This window comes from Artemia franciscana, chromosome 11, assembly GCF_032884065.1.
Source record: "Artemia franciscana chromosome 11, ASM3288406v1, whole genome shotgun sequence".
NCBI classification, from domain to species: domain Eukaryota; kingdom Metazoa; phylum Arthropoda; class Branchiopoda; order Anostraca; family Artemiidae; genus Artemia; species Artemia franciscana.
In genome coordinates this window covers 20045294-20062615 of record NC_088873.1, presented here as the reverse complement: position 1 = coordinate 20062615, position 17322 = coordinate 20045294, and the positions used below count along the sequence as shown (strand labels likewise).

Below are 17322 nucleotides of genomic sequence, written 5' to 3'. Positions count from 1 at the left end.
AATTATGGGAGAAAACAGAAAAAGCTGAAGCAGCAATCGGATCAAGCGCAAACAAAGGGCAGAGAGGCTATATGCCCGAACCCCTTCCACAAAGTGTTGTATTTTCCCTAATTTCTTCTCACTAATTCAAATTGTTCAACATTTATTTTATTAATACCCCCCCCCCCCAAAAAAAATCTTTGGTGTGTATCAGTTCGAGTTGCCGCATTTGCTCAAAGCTTCATTCTGCAGCTAATGCTGATCAGTCAAATCACACTAAACTATAGAAAAAAAATAATGTATCCTAATTACGCATGAGAACTGTAATTCTTGCACATTAATCAAGCAGTACGTGATAAAGAACTACAAATAGAGTAGCTTGTGTCACAACTCAAATCCCTAACAAGTAATCTTGAGGACAATTTAAATCAAAAGAATCTCTTACCCCGGCAAATTCAAAACATGTAAAATGCGTCAAACTTAAAATTATCTATTTACAATCAACATGATTGAATTTGAAAAATTATAGAAAAAAACGAGACATCTTGAATCTTGAATTGGGATTTTCTAGCCCTAGCCCAAAGAAAAAGGGAAACTTACGAGAATTGGATTTTGGCAATTTAACATGGGAAGATCAAGATTAAAAACTGCTAGAGCCAGTTATAGCGTAACGTCTGGCGATTTCATTGACAAGATTTAAAATTGGATATTTGAGACGAATAGTCTTTAGGGCTATAGATTGAATTTAAAATTTTGATGTAAGTGATAGTTAATCAGCTTTTTTGATTTTAGGATTCATTTCAAGTCAAAAATCCATCTGTATAAAGTACCCCCAGGTTAGACAGGGAAAACCCAGTAGATTAAAGAGGTTAGTTGTCTTTAAGTTGGAGGACCTACTGGGGATAGAATCCTGCTTTTGTTACCCGTACCCCTGTATTTCGAAGTGCTTACATTAGGGTGTCCCTTAAATTTAGGGTTTGATATTTTTTTACGCATACTTTCTTAAAAGTTTCGTAATAACCCTATATTGCCTAGAAAAAAATATTAGTTCGACTTACAAACGATAACCCGTGCTGACTTCCGATTTAAACATGTCCATACAAGTTGCGTAGGTGCTGCGCACCTGCGCAGTGATTTGTAACTACATGTTTTATTTGTCATTTCACACGTGGTTTTGAGATTATTAGTGCCCCATTGTTCAATGCTTAAACAATGTCTGTGGGATTACGGAGTGAAAAACAAAATATTTACCTAATTGGATCGTCTAGCTATCAAATAAATGGCGCAAAATGATCCTCTAATCGTCAAGTTCTCTCAGCTCTATTTTACAATCTTAGTGACGTTAAACTGACTGTGTGTAAAAGTGCAAATCTTGTGATTAAAGAGTGCATCATATATTGGGAAAAAGCAAGAATTCCAACAAGGTCGTTTCCTAACTACACAAAGAAACTTGTTGATATATATCATGTTTGGAGAGTTGTAAGAAATATATATATATATATATATATATATATATATATATATATATATATATATATATATATATATATATATATATATATATATATATATATATATATATATATATATATATATATATATATATATATATATATATATATATATACTAGCTGTTGGGGTGGCGCTTCGCGCCACCCCAACACCTAGTTGGTGGGGGCGCTTCGCGCCCCTCCCAAGCCCCCCGCGCGCGTAAGTCGTTACGCGCCATGTTAGTTACGCGCCATTGTAGTTGTGTCCCTATGTCCCACCTGTGAATATAGATATATATATATATATATATATATATATATATATATATATATATATATATATATATATATATATATATATATATATATATATATATATATATATATATATATATATATATGTTTTTAACTACGTAAAACTTGCGAATATACAACATTCTTTGCTGTCCCATTGTCTGTGCATATAAATAGATTGTCAGGTTTACCGACTCTTGAACATGCAACATATAATGGTCCATGGGAAAACAATCCGTATTCAGATCTATACCTCATGATTCTAATGATTTCCTTGAGCTTTGTTGATGGTGATTGCTAATCGACGATTCCCTGTGTCGCCGTCGTCATTTATATATCCCCGTGTGCCCCCCGGTGTCCCGGTCGTCATTTATATTCCATGTGTTCCGGTCGTCATTTATGTCCCGGTGTCCCAGTCTGTGAATTCTCTTTGAGGGTCCCGGGCGTCATTGATATTCCTTGTGTCCCGGTGTCCCGGTCGTCATTCGTGTCCCGGTGTCCCAGTCTGTATATACATTCGTTTTTGAATTGGTATTTTTTTTAGGTTTTAGTTTTCTGCCTTTTTTTTAGTTTTTTTTAGTTATACCTCATGATTCTAATGATTGCCCTTGAGCTTTGTTGATGGTGATTGCTAATCGAACATTCTCTGTGTCCCCATCGTCATTTATATATCCCCCTGTGCCCCCCGGCGCCCCCGTTGTAGTTGTGTCCCTGTGTCCCGGTCGTCATTTATATTCCCTGTGTCCCGGTCGTCATTTGTATTCCGGTGTCCCAGTCTGTATATACATTCGTTTTTGAAATGGTAAATGATGAAATAAATTTTTGTATTTTTCCCCTTTTTTTCTTTTTAGTTTTTTTGGTTTTTACATTTTTTTAGTTTTTTTAGTTTTTTTTCTTTTTTCTTTTTAGTTTTTTTTTATTTTTATTTTTTTAGTTTTGTTTTTCTCCTTTATTTTTCTTTTTGTTTCCTTTTTTTAGTTTTTTTTATTTTTTAGTTTTTTTAGTTTTTTAGCTTTTTTAGTTTTTTTATTAGTTTTTAGTTTGTTTTTTTCTTTTTAGTTTTTTTGTAGTTTTTACCTTTTTTTTTTAGTTTTTTTTTTACTTATGTCCTGGTCGTCATTTATACTCCCTGTGTCCCGGTCGTCATTTGTGATGGTTTGTTGACGGTGTTTTGTTGATGGTGATTGCTAATTGAACATTCCTTGTGTCCCGGTCGCTTTCTCTTTGAGTGTCCCGGTCGTCATTTATATTCCCTATGTGCCGGTGTCCTGGTCGTCATTTGTGTCCCAATGTAATTTCGTAATTTCGTCAGTCGAAAACATGACGTCAGTCGACACAGAAACATGACGTCACCTGATCCACAGATCCACAGACAGACAGACAACTTATTTTTATATAAATAGATATATATATTATATATATATATACATATATATAAATATATATATATATATATATATAAATATATATATATATATTTTATATATATATATATATATATATATATATATATATATATATATATATATATATATATATATATATATATATATATATATATATATATATATATATATATATATAAATATATATATATATATATATATATATATATATATATATATATATATATATATATATATATATATATATATATATATATATATATATATATAAAAACTCAGGCTGTGTTCAGTAGCCGCAAAAACCATTTCAAAACTGATCTTGATAATTTGTTTGATATTGCACATGGTGATGCTTTGGAGAGAATGAAAATAGAGGAAGATAAATTATTTTTAATTAAACAGGGAGAGCCAAGTCGACGAGGATGCTTGGGTGGTGTAGAAAAAAAATGGGGGACAATTGTAGGACAAAGAGAATCACCAGCTGCTGTATCTACTTCCACCACAAATAACTTAGAAAGTCTAGAACATTCAGACGAAAAACAGATCTTGGATGCTGAACTCAGCTTACCCGACGTTCCCTGCCATAAATAAAGTTCAAAAAGAGGTAGAAAGAATCTCATTACACCTAAAATAGTTGCAGCTTTAGATCGTTGCCAGTTAAGCATTAGAGACTCCGTTTACATTCTTAATGTGGTTGCAGAAGCGCTTGGTCTGAGCAGCAATGATTTCCCTGTTAACAAATCATCGAAAATCACTGAAACTAGAAAATCAAGGGCAGAAGCAATCCAATTTGACTTACAAAACAATGTATCCGACGAAGTTCAAAACAAGAACGCTTGCCAGTTATTGCTTCGTTTCATGGTAGAGAACAACTTCTGGCAGTGCCGAAACTAGAAAGTTCTTTTGGAAAATGTCAAGCTAAGGCTATTTCAACAGCTATCTTTGACTGGAATCTTCTTGATAACGTACAATTATGTACTGCGACACAACAGCTTCCAATGCTTGGCCGCTTCAATGTAGCTTGTGCTATTTTGAAGTAAACTTTAGGAAGAGAATTGCTGTTTTTCGCCCATCATGTTTATGAATTAATCTAAAAAGGTGTGTTTGAAACCAAGATTAAGTGAATTCCTAGTAACCCAGATATGCCGATGTTCAAAAAGTTGAGAACAAATTAGAAAAACATCGATTCTAGTAACATCGAACCATCTCTTAATTTTGTAACAGGACGTGTTGCAGAAAGAGATATTCAAGCTTTGTTAATATTTTATAAGGCAGAATTAGATAAAGATTTTGTAAGAGATGACTACTGCGAATTAATTGAATTGTGCGTAATATTTTTGGGAGGAGACACAGAGAAAAAAAAATAAAAACTAAGGCCCACTGGAGGTATGCATCAGTCACGCTGGATGGCTAGAGCAATTGATTCTTGAAAAATATGTTTTCTTCAGTCACAATGCAGAATAACTGCGAAGGACAAAAATGCTCTACAAGATGTTTGCTTATTTATCTTGATGTTGTATTAAATTAATGTGAGATTTTGATGGACTTATCACGGCTGATGATGATCAGAAACAGTTCTTGCTGCGCTGTGTGCAGGAACATAGAACTTGTATCTAGGCTGTAAAAAAAACACTCTAAAAAGAAGTTACCCTGACTGATTGTTATTAAATTATGTTTCTAATTAAAAATTAATGTTCATCTAATTTTTACTTTTATTCACTTATTTTATAGCATTTATAGGGATTTTATAGCAGACCGGTATAGCAGGACAAAATAACATTTATTTACTAAACTTTGAAGTTCGGTCGGCATTGGTTGCAATAATGCTTGAAAGACGAAATTTTTTATTTGAGTTTTTTTATAGAATTAGTAAAAAAAAATAACGAGGGTATGTATTTTGAAACTGCAAAAAAAATTTGTTATATAAGGGACACCCTAGCTTGCATGGTTCATTGGATCTGGTTGTAACAAACCAAGAACTAGGGGTAGTAAAATATAAGAGAGGGATTCATTCGAATATAAATTTGAGAGTTGTATTGCCATTTTTGAGCAAAAAAACATGTACAAAATTCTTGAGCAACAAAATATATACCACAGCAGAGTGACTTTTTTTTTCCATTTTGTGGTGCAAATTAAGAACTGTGACCAGAGGTATCATCTGTGGAGGGAATATTCTAAGATCCAAAATTGGTTTGAAACTTTCAAAAAGCTTTTTATTTAGCCTCAAAGTCAAAGAGAATATAATACCTAGTAACAATGTTTTCATTTTTGAAATTGTCAAAATAAATATAGAGGAGGAGGAATTTTGCGCTGGAGCTTCCACTGTTTAGGGGATATATTTGGACTAAGTACTCAATATAAGTGCTATGGAACGATAGCCCCACTCTTACTACATGACCAATGCAAGTGTAATATAAAAAGATATGTTCACAGGCTCACCTGCAAAGATGAGAGGGTGGAGGTACCAAGAGAGTAAGATCTGTCCAAAGAACTCTCCTTAAAGATACGCAATTATCGGGAAAAATTTGGGAAATAAGTGACTACAGTGGCTGTTTTCTCTCCAGCACCAGTTTTCGCTCTTATAAGTTTACCGTAGACTTCTCCATGACCTACAAAAATAGAAGAAAAAAAGTTTTGCCCATGAAAGATAGTCACATTTTAGTGTTCTGTTTTTTGTTGTTTTTTTTTTTTGTTCTTTTTTCTGTTCTTTTTTTTCTGGGATCTGGTCCTGGCAAACCAAGCTTTTCGATTTGTTGGCGGTTATGAGAAGGACTCATGTGAATAGAATCGAGAATTCTAGTGTCCTTTCAAGCAGTAAAAGACATTGCGTTGCTGCAAAGTGACGACTTACGCCGTTTTGTGACACAAAGTATGAATTTCGGCCTAAAGGGGGGTCCCTTTTCGAGTTAACATTCTGAGACTCCTCTTTAATAAAATAAGCATTTTGATTAAAAATTCCCTTCTGGTATTTAATTCCTGACGCACCACCCCACTCCCTGAGATCACTTTGGAGGGGTGGATAGTCTTAGGAGGATTTTTATTCTGGATGAGTGGTCTCTTGATATAGCATGTACGACAACTATTTTAACAGGCCTCGTCCGATTAATAGGGCTCGTTCAATGTATCGAAAATGCAAGAAAAAGTCAAACAAATCAAGTTAGGATTAGTCACACTATTTTTCATTTTATTTTTTTTTAGTTGTTAACTTCAACGAAGATAACCACTTGCAATTATTCATTTTTACAAATCATTTGCACTTTCAGGTAATAATAGAGTCTGTTGTTGGACAATCTGGTCTTTCAGACATTGCAATTGATACTATAAGGTTTTCTCCAGGCTCCTGTCCAAGTAAGTACTTTAAAGCTAGTGGCCTTTTGCAGGAATATAATGCATGCGTCATAAATGAATCTCGTCAGAATGTACCTCTGTAGAAATTAGTCCACAGCTGCTTATTTTGCAATGGGTTTGCCAAATATTCATTTACCTTATGACTCGTGGAACACGTAAACTTTTTACTCTGAAATTAAACTGAAATATGTCGTGAATTTGGATATACAGTAAGAATTCCTTAGATATACAGTAAGAAGTCTCCAGAATCCCTTGTGACAGCTTCAATTCTACTGGAGGTCTCAGGGACTTCTTGTAGTCTGGTTTTGAGCTAGCTTAAGTGCTTAGTGTAGACATGAGAAGTATTCTGCTCTAATGATTTGAAGAATTTATTTACAGAGTATTTAATGCCTTCAATAATTTAAAGAATATTAAAACTGCAACTTGGAATGCTACAACGTTAAAAATAACTATCGTATTAACTTTGACTGACGAATTTAAACGGTTTGAACTGGATTTATCAGGAATTTCAAAAACTTATATTCCAAGGGTAGGAGGACCATGCATAGCAGTGCTGGCCTCAGGTGGCTTGGTGGTGCAGTGAGTCGTTAGTAGTCGCAGCAGAGTTCCCTAGGTTTTAAAACGTACTTTTTTTGGTATTTTTACTATAACTGGTTTTTTGGTCTTCCTATGAAAAACACTTGAAAAAGAGTAATTACACTCACCCGTATATTTTACAAAAATATATTTTGTCCCTCCTCCTGACTTTCCGGAATTGACACCACTTATTGCTTCAATATAAAATCCTTGCTGTTAGTCCCATTTGGTCAAGTAAGAAACAAGTCTAGCCGGTCATTTGAATCAGGTGATGGAGTCACATCTTTGCATTAGTTATTTTGTAGAAATAAATGTGAGTTATTAACAACAAAAGTTTTGTGAGAATATTTCTACAAGACTGTCCTTGTGTATGTATATGTGCTCCCTTCCTAAGTTGAAGAAATAGTATATGATACAGCAATCGGAAGTAGCTAAAACAAAGACTTAAACATGGAAATATCCGCTCTAAATAAAAAATCACATTTCTGACTACTTTTTAATTTGATATTTCTAACATGTGTAATATCTACGTATATAGATAAAATCAAAAGATTCCCTATTTTGTCAATTTCTTTTTCTTTGAGTTTTTCATCTGTGATTAAATAATAAAACAATAAAATAACCAAAGAATAAAGGAATAATAAAATAATAATAAAATAATAATAATAAATTATAATAATATTTATAATAATAATATAAATAATATAAATAATAATAATAAATTATAATAAAATAATAATAATAATAATAATAATAATAAAAGAATAATAAAATAATAAAAGAATAAAATAACAAAGAATAAAAAATAACCAAAAATAACCAAAGAATAAAAGCAACGGAAGAAAATTGAATTTTTGATGTTTTTAACGTGGGGATTGTAGGCCTTAAGACCATATGACCCAATGACTGTTTGGTAGCTTATAATACTTTCTCTGGATGTAGCACAGTAGTATGCTAACGAAAAATTAAATGCCAGAAACAGTGAAAAATTAAAATTAAAAAAAACTACACTTAACAATATTGCCAAATTAAGAGCAAGTAGATAGCACTCGTGATCGTTCTCTGAATGATAAACTCTTTGAAGTTCACTGTCTTTTGATTAGCTTTATTGCTTTTTGTTGTTTTCCTACCTATTTATTCAAAAACCCATTATGCAAAGAATAAAAATATCAGAGCAAATAAAAGGAAAAAGGAAGAGACATTAAAAATACAGCAAATACTTCAATATTCAGCAAATTTTTTGATAAAATCCAGTATCTGAACTGAAACCAAAGATGTTCAAACATAAACAAACGAATAAAAACGAACACAAAAAAAAAAAGAAAAAAACTTAAATCAGTTTCTGGGTTAGCATCGAAGACCAAGAATGATTCCGGTTCTTTAGTCAAAAATTATAGACGGATATTTTCTTTTGAGTGAGCATCTTAACTAAGTTTCTTGTTTTTCATTTGTAATCTATTAAAAGTTTAAGCGAAGATGTCATGCTAAGTGATAACTATTTCTATTTCTAGTTCTTCCTGAGAATGCTGTTGTGAAAGGCAAGCCGAACTTAGACTGCACATTTCTCAATGGAGTTTGTAAATGGAAGCTTCAGCCCTCATATAATTTACGCGTTCCTGTTGGCTTAAGTCCAAACTATCCATTTGGTGATCCCTTATGGCACGTAGCTGGATCCAGTTTTGATGGAAATTTTCCTGGAAGAGGATCGTAAGTTTGTCCTTTAGCATGAAAGTATCTGTAAATTATTCCCACCAATAAGGGCAATAAAAAAGAATTGCAAAATTAATTCGGTCAAAATCTTGTTGCATAATGATGCAAGTAAAATTTTACTAAAAGGTTGAAGCTAAATTTGAAAAATAACAAATCTTTAAAAAAAAACTGATGATCTATGTTTAATGAAAACTATTTTTAGTATTTAATTTTTTGCTCCTCACTGTAGTTGGGAAGTGTCATATTTTGAAGGTATTTGTCTCATTAATGTACGAATAGGCTAGGATTAAGATAAAAAATTATTTAACGTAGGAAGAAATTTTAATGAAATCTCAAATTTTAATTAAACTTAATCCATGTCCTCTCATCTTTTATGACAGCTGCTGCCGTTAAAAAAAATTAACGGAAGTAATTTCTAGCTGTCTGATTGAACAATTTGGCTAAGTTATCGTGATAAGTGAAAATTATTCCTGCAGAATGTTTTTGATATGAAACATTTCAAAATTTGGCATTAAAGTAGTCTCACGGTTTTTTTTAATTGACTAATGACTAGTCCGGAAGTCTCTAATAGTTTTAATATGCAGTGTATATGTTTTTTAAAAGCTGAAGATGCGGCTAGACGACATTATAGTAAAATATTATACTGGCATGTTAATAAATTGAAAGGGAGTAGCCAATCCATACTAGGTCCAGGTAGAGATAGAAATGGGGCCACAAATAGTGATAAGGAAAAAGTTAAAGAAAGATGGGTGGAACATTTTGAGAATGTGCTAAACCAAGATACAGTTGCAGGAAAAGGTATAGATGAAAATGAAAAAGTTTGTGATACCTTGGATGTGAAGGAAAATTTGTTTAGTGAGGAAGAATTAGCGACAGTACTAAAAGGATTAAAAAATAATAAGGCTCCAGGTGCTGATAGTATGATTAATGAGTTTCTTAAATATGGTGGCTCTGAGGTTAGGAATAAGCTACTGAAGATTATGAACATGATTTTTGAAAAAGGGTTGATTTGAAAAAGAGGTTTTTGATCCCAGTGATTGTAGGAAAACCCTAATTAAACCACTGTATAAGAGAGGTGGCAAGAGTGGGTGTCGTGATTATTGAGGCATTAGTCTGGTCTCTCTAGGTAGCAAATTACTGAGTAATATGATGCTTTTTAGACTGAGAGATGCTGTAGACAAAGTTTTAAGGGAAGAACAATGCGGTTTTAGAAAAGGTATAGGATGTGTCGACCAAGTTTTCACTCTTAGGTTAATAATTGAGAAGTCCCTTCGTTGTCAAACACCTTTGGTCCTCAGTTTTATTGATTATGAGCAAGTTTTCGATTCTGTTGATAGAAGAGCGTTAACAAAGGTCTTATCGTTATATAGTATATCAGAAAAATACACTAAAGTGATTTGTGTTTTGTACCAGAATAATGCTGCTGCGGTTAAGGTAGGAAATGAGGCTAGCAACTGTTTTTGTATTGAATCAGGAGTTGAGCAGGGTTGTGTTCTATCCCCCTTTATATGGATCATTTCGATGGACTTCGTCTTAAACAGCACAGGAAAGGCAATTGGAGACAACAGAATCAAATGGGGAGGAAAAAGGCTCCCGGACTTAGATTATGCTTATGATTTAAGCATATTAGATGAAAGTGTGGGCAAAATGAATGAATTTTTGGAGGTTTGGCGAGTTTAGGGTGCTAAAATAGGCTCGAAAATTAATGTTAAGAAGACAGAGTCACTAAGGCTAGGAATAAGTGAAGATGAACAGGTGACATTAGGTGACGAAAAGATTGATCAGGTTGGGAGCTTCAGTTACCTTAGTAGTATTATTAGTAAGGATGGTGGGAGCATTGAAGATGTTAAAAGTAGAATAGCTAAGGCTCAGGGTGTTTTTCACAGTTAAAAAAAAGTTTGGAAGAATAGAAAGATAAGTCTGCAAATCAAGATTAGAATATTGGAAGCTACAGTGATTACAGTGGTCAAATAAGGCTCTGAAGCATGGGCGCTCCGAAAAGCAGAGGAAAATCTACTAGATGTTTTCCAGAGAAATTGCCTACGGATTGTTCTGGGTACCAGGCTGACTGACCGTATTTCAAACACTAGGTCGTACGAAAAATGTGTCTCTATCCCACTTTCTAGGGCTATAATGAACGAAAGGTTTAGATGGCTAGGCCAAGCTCTACGGATGAAGGATGACCGATTACCGAAGATTGTCCTTTTTGGCCAACGGTCTAGGGCTACTCGGAAAACAGGTCATCCTTGTCTGGGTTAGGAAGATGTCATAAATAAAGATTTAAAGGAAATGGGAACTTCCTGGGAGGATGTAAAGAGGGATGCACTAAATAGATTAGGTTGGAAGAGGAGCGTGCGTAGCTGTGTTGGCCTTAGGCGGCTTAATGCTGCAGCGAGTTAGTAGTAGTAGTAGTAGTAGTAGTAGTAGTAGTAGTAGTAGTAGTAGTAGTAATTGTTTGAATATATGCACCACAAACTCTCTTTTATTTTTGATTTGATTATTTATTGACAAAATATAAAACAATACAAACGCTTATTCTTGTTAGGCGGACATGCTAGAGGCCATAAACGGATCTCATGCTAACATGCTAGAGGCTCTCGTCATTCTTCATCTTCAGCTGTTCTATGTATTTGAACAGTTTTTCGAGTTTTTTTTTTATTTAAGCTAATGTGGTATTAGTTACTATTATTTCATTATCAATTATTATTAATTCATCACTATTGCTAAGCCTCACCACAATGCGGGAACCAGAACCAAGTCCTTTTCTGATCTTCTCTAGTCTCTATGTTTGACATGTCTACTCTAAGTGATCTAGAAATAATATTCTTTAATGCTTCCTCCTTTATTTGGTCGGTAGAGCACGAATGGTAAAGGGTAGCTTCCTTGGGTGCAGCTAAGAAGGGGGTGGGAGCCCCCAAAGCTCCAATGCATCAACATGCAGTGCCGATTCCTTGGAACTTTGGGCGTGCCCATTCCAATGGCTCAAGCGATGGTCATTTCAAATACTTTGTTTTTTCAGTTGATATGATTGATAAGTTTCAGTAACTGATTTTTTAAGCCAGCTTTGGTTTCCGTCAGATATTTGTAACTGTCATTTTTTCCTTAGTTGCAAAAGCAGCTGCAACCTAGTAGAGAATATACCCTAGGCCATAGTAACAAAAAATTTAAAAACACGTTTTAAAAAAAAAGGCTGTCGAGTGAGGAAAAATCACCATTTGAAGTTGACTCAGGAATAGAAAGTCTTAATTGCGATAATCTTAATAGTAAAATGTTATTGCAAAATCAAAGTTATGGGAATTTTAGAAAATAATATGAAACCCCAGGAAAATGCTTATGGATCGAAAGCTTCTTTTCAGAAAAGTATGGAACTAATAGCGCTTCACCTCCGCTCTTTGGTTATTTAATAGATAGCGCTATTTATAGCATTGTTGAATGCTTGGAACTTGATCAGGAAAGCTGTAACAGATTTATTCACAAAAGATAAATTTACAGGGCTATACATGGGCTACTTAGAGGGCTAATTAAAAAAAAAGATTTATATTCAATTTAAAAAACTGAATGTATCTCCTTTTCTAAATATGAAGCCATTAAGTAGTAAAATTACGAATAATTACTAGCTTCCAAACTGATTCTATGCCCAACCCCCCAAAGAATAACCAACCCATAGCCCTCGGAAAATGTATGTGTACGACCTTAAAGGTCTGTTTAGGCACAACGTTTTTCAAACTAAAAATGTCCTTATTAGTTTTGTACAGAAAACGGCCATATTCATTCGTTACAGGTGCATTCTGCGCCGGCTTTCAATTTTGGATTTTTTTTTCTTGGTAAACACCTAAATTGAGCGGGATTTTGGCTGACTTTTCGGTTTGAAAGACTTTCTCAGCATGATGGAACAATTTTCCTTTTTAAATTAAGATTTGTATAGTTATTTACTGCCACACTTGATATACTAATTGATGACAAATTATCCAAGCAAAGTGCCTTTGTTGAATATCCGTGTTCTAGAAATTTAAAATAATTTTCTAATGGTATACAACTGTTTCTGTGAAATTGCCAGCTTATATACATTCTTTAAACACTTGAAGAACAGGATACGTCATTCTAGCCCTTTATATTATGGGGGTTTGAGGCCAGCCAATGTGGAAGTGACGTAGAATTTATTTTGGGAATGAGTAAATTTTCAGATTATCATCCCAGAAAAGCAAAATAAGAGTCATTAATTTAAAATAACCCATATCCCTGTTAAGAGCCTAACTTAAATTTTGATATTTATGTATTTCAAATGTCTCTGTATTGCTGGGCTGCATCCTTATCATGTGAAATTCAGCTAGCATGTTCAAAGAAAATTACACATTTACAAACACTTCAGACGCTTCCACATTCACAAAATGATATGAATTCCCAACCTCTTATATATAAGGGTCCTGTACTAAACAAGCTTTATTTAAATTAGAAAAATGTGTCTCTGTTATTATTTTATATCGCATGAAAGAATCTCAGTCACTTGCGTAGCTTCTAAATGACAGCATTGGTAGTCAATAGAATTTGGATGAGTGGCTGATCTTTTTTGATTTGGGTTTTACGTTTTTAATTTGATTATTTTTTATTCTACCTGTCATTTTCTTGTGTGTTGTTAGCTTTTGGATTTTTCTAGTTTGGGTTTTTATTTCATTTTGAACTCCATGTTGTTTATTTTATTTTTGTTTATTTTTCTTTCTGGTCTAAATCGTTTGTATTTTCTCTCTTTTGATTTAGTTTAAATCGCCCCTCAATATTCAGTCAAATTTTCACCTTCATGCGCTTAGCCTTAATAGTATCATAAAAATAGTGGTAGTAGTTGGAGTGGTAGCAGCAGCAATTTGTTGTGTTAGTAGTAGCGGTAACAGCAGTAGCCGCAGAATTAATAGCAGAAATAGCATGTATTTGAGAATTTGTACGCACACAGTATGTTTTGATTTAGTTCAACTTTTCCCTCAATATTTCCTCAGATGTTCATTTCAACATCCTCAGCCTTGGCAGTACTCGCTACAGGAGTAGCAGTTTTAGCGGTAGTGGTGGTAGTAGCAGTAGCAATGGTAGCAGAAGTAGTAGTTTTAGTAGTAGTAGCGTGTAATATCGTCGTTTTAGTCAATTGATTATCTTCCTTATAATTTCCTGAAAGTTCCAAATTAATATACTCAGTTATTCCTGAGTAACGCCCTTTTGACAGCCCGTATGCGCACAACGTGTTTTTTATTTAGTTCAACACTCCCTTTAGCATTCTCCGAATGTCTCACCTGAATGCTCTTTGTCTCTTTGGAAAGGATATGTCAAACATACCCACCTTTCTCAGCAAAATATGCTATATGTAAACAATAGACGAATTGCTCAACTTACAGCCCTTGCCCTAGGGCCTGTGGAAGGGGGGCTGATATCTCCAAAGATATAAATACTGGATCTTTCAACTATACTGAACAAAATGACTATCTCAAACTTTTGATTGGATTGGTTTTGGGAAATGATGGGTGTCGCAGGAGAGGAGGGGGTGTGGTTGCCCTCCAATCTTTTTGACTCTTAGAAAGGGCACTAGAATTTTCAGTTTTAGTAAAAACCTTATATGCCTTCAGAACATAGCTTGCAACCCTTGTTCCGAGGCTCTGGGGTGTTGTGTCAACACTGTAGGCATTGTTATACGCTCTTTGAACTGTTTTGAACAAATAGTTATCTTATAATTTCGGTCAGATACATTTTGGGAAAAGAGGGCATAGGAGGGGAGGGAGCTATCTGTCCTTCAATCACTTTTGATTCTTAAAAAGGGCACTATAACTTCTGATTTCCAGGGGAACAAGCCCCATCCAAAGTTTATACAACCGTCCATTCCATAAAAACCCTGTATATTAACAATGAATAACTAGCATAACTTATAGCCCTTGGTCTGAGAGTTGTGGGGGGTCGACATTCCCAAAAATACAATTCCTAGACCTTTTTAATTATGTTGGACAAATTAGATATGTCAAAATTTTTATAAGATGCATTAGGAGAAACGATGGGCGGGCGGGATTGCCCTCCGATCACTTCTGACTCTTAAAAGAGCACTATAGCTTTTTATTTAAGTTGAATGAGCTCTTTTTAAAGAGTCTACGACAATTCCTTGTATACGAAGTGCTTTGATTAGACTGCCCTCCCCCTCCAAGAAAATACGGTGTCCTCCCATCTTTCTTTACTTAGGCAGCAATATGGCGCTACCTATAAAAGATTGGGAAGTTTAGAGGTAATAGCCTCCTTACGTATTGGGTAACTTTTCTTGTTTTAGTTTTTAATAACATTCTTTAATTTCATTTCATTTTTAAACTTAATCATATAAGAACAATCGCTGTTATTGGGGTTTATGGTGTGGGTGAGAATTTAATCCCTACCCCCTCCTTTTCCACAAAAAATTCTGGGAACGAATAGCATGCATTTCGTCAAATTAACTATATTTTGAACGGCCACGGTCCTGCTAAAAACAAGAGGCTACATTGAAATGCTGACTTTGAAAGTCATCAATGATTATAACCATTCAATTCAATCTAAAACAGCTTATCTGTGGGAGTTTTAATAAACCCTTTGATTTAGTTTACCTAAATCAAATTCAAATTCTAAAATTCTAAGCGTCCCAAAAATTACCACAGTATCAGGATTGCAGCAGCAAGAGCAGCCTCATAAAAAGGGAACAATAGCCCCTGTTAACCGAAAGTTTATAAACGTGTTCTGAAAAAACTAAACAAAAAAATCAACTGAGAAAATTTTCATTTAGAGGTGATTCAGGAATGGCACTATTAGTTCGGTTCAACTTGAAAGTTAAAGTTCATTGCGAAGAAAAATTAACAGAATTTCGGAAAAGTGCCTGAAGTATGTCAAAACAGTAGTAAATTGAAATCAAAATCCACCTTTGGAATCACCATGGCAAGAAACTCTCGACCTTAGGTGTTTAGTCCCCATTTCTAAAGCGCAAGGAAATCGAAACTTACCTCTGGTGCTGATGGGACACTGGAACATCTTAGACTGTAAAACTCATTTAAAAGTTAATGCTCATATCTACCTACCATTGTAATGTGACACATGGCACAAGATTTGGCACTTTTGGATGCCATTTCTCGAGTGGAAAGGTTGGGAAGCATGAAAGAGCTCCATTAAAATCTACACAGTCGAGCATCTACATAGTCATGGTCATCTCTTAAATGGAGTGGCAGAATCCTCCTTCCTAATACACCCTTTTGGAAATAAAATTTGGAAATAAAATAATTCGGTTTAAAAAAAAGTTCTAATTTCAGTAAAAAAAAAAAAAAAAATTATCATTCATTTTCTTATCTTTTGTCAAATAATGCCAGAAAATCTACCTCCTCCTCAGTGAAAAATTCTCTTTTGTTATGGGAAACTTCTCTATGTAAATTTTGTCGTTGGTAAAATACCCCGCCCCCCTTCACAAAAAAAAATCCCTCCAGGCAATGCCATCCTCGCTGTAAAGCCCCCCGTAAAATTCTGTTTAGCTTGCTTTCATTTGAAAAAGACTTTGATTTCAGATTGTTTTTTAGATCATACCGGACATCCCCCTTTCATGCAATTTTATCCCGGACCCCCTCCTCACAGCGAAAAGATACTCTCCCAGAAAATCTCCCCATGGAGAATTTCTCGCGCAGAAAATTCCTTCACGGAGAATTTCCCACACAGAAAGTCCCCTCCACCCCTTAGGAAAAATCATCCGAACAGTTCCAACTCCGCTAAAAATTTTCCTCGAATAGTTCCCCTTGAGCGTATCCACATGCAAATTCGATCCGGTAAAGAGATAGTGCGACAAAAAAAAATCACATAGAAATTCTGTTAAACTCCCCCATTGTAAAATTTTCCTCCCCAACTTCCCTCTCCCAGAAAATTCCTCCAATAGAAACCCACACCCAGCAGAAAATCCCCTCTTTCGAAAAATGTCTGTATACTTCCCAATGACAAATACTATACGTAAATAATAGGCACATTTGATAACTTACATCCCTTTTCCCAGAGACTGTGGGGGTCATATCATTTCTAAAGATATAGTTATTTTACTTTTCAACTATGCTGAACAAAATGGGTATCTCAAAATTTTGCTCGGGTGACTTCGGGGAAAGGGGGCTCCAGTCTTCAGGTCACTTAAACAGGACACTAGAATTTTTAATTTCTGGTAGAATGAGCTCTCTGTCGATCTTCTAGAACTATTGGCTCGGTACGATTACCCTTGAAAAAAAAAAAACACTCATCCGCGGTCTGTCTCTTGGCAAAAAACAAAATTTAACGTTTTTACTATTTGGAGCTTGAAAATCTCTACAGTAGATTCCTTGATTCCAAGATTCCTTGACATATTGAGGGTGTCCCCCTTCTTTTATCGAAAGTCAGGCATTTTTTTCAGGCTCCTAACTTTTCATGGGCAAAACTAAACTTAATAAATCTCTTATATTTCGATTCAGCATAAAACTCTAATTCTTTTGATGTATCTGTTGACATCAAAATCCTGTTTTCTTGAGTTT

At 34.4% G+C, this 17322-nt stretch overlaps 1 protein-coding gene across 2 annotated transcripts in view; it reads left to right on the top strand.

Moving 5' to 3' along the window:
* Positions 1-17322, top strand: part of LOC136032936 (MAM and LDL-receptor class A domain-containing protein 2-like) — a gene marked incomplete at its 5' end in the record, with an annotated part of 79748 nt that overhangs the window by 31609 nt on the left and 30817 nt on the right. For both annotated transcript variants that reach the window (XM_065713404.1, XM_065713405.1), the window contains 2 exon segments: positions 6433-6517; positions 8605-8800. In XM_065713404.1, coding sequence (XP_065569476.1) covers positions 6433-6517; positions 8605-8800 — 281 coding nt within the window.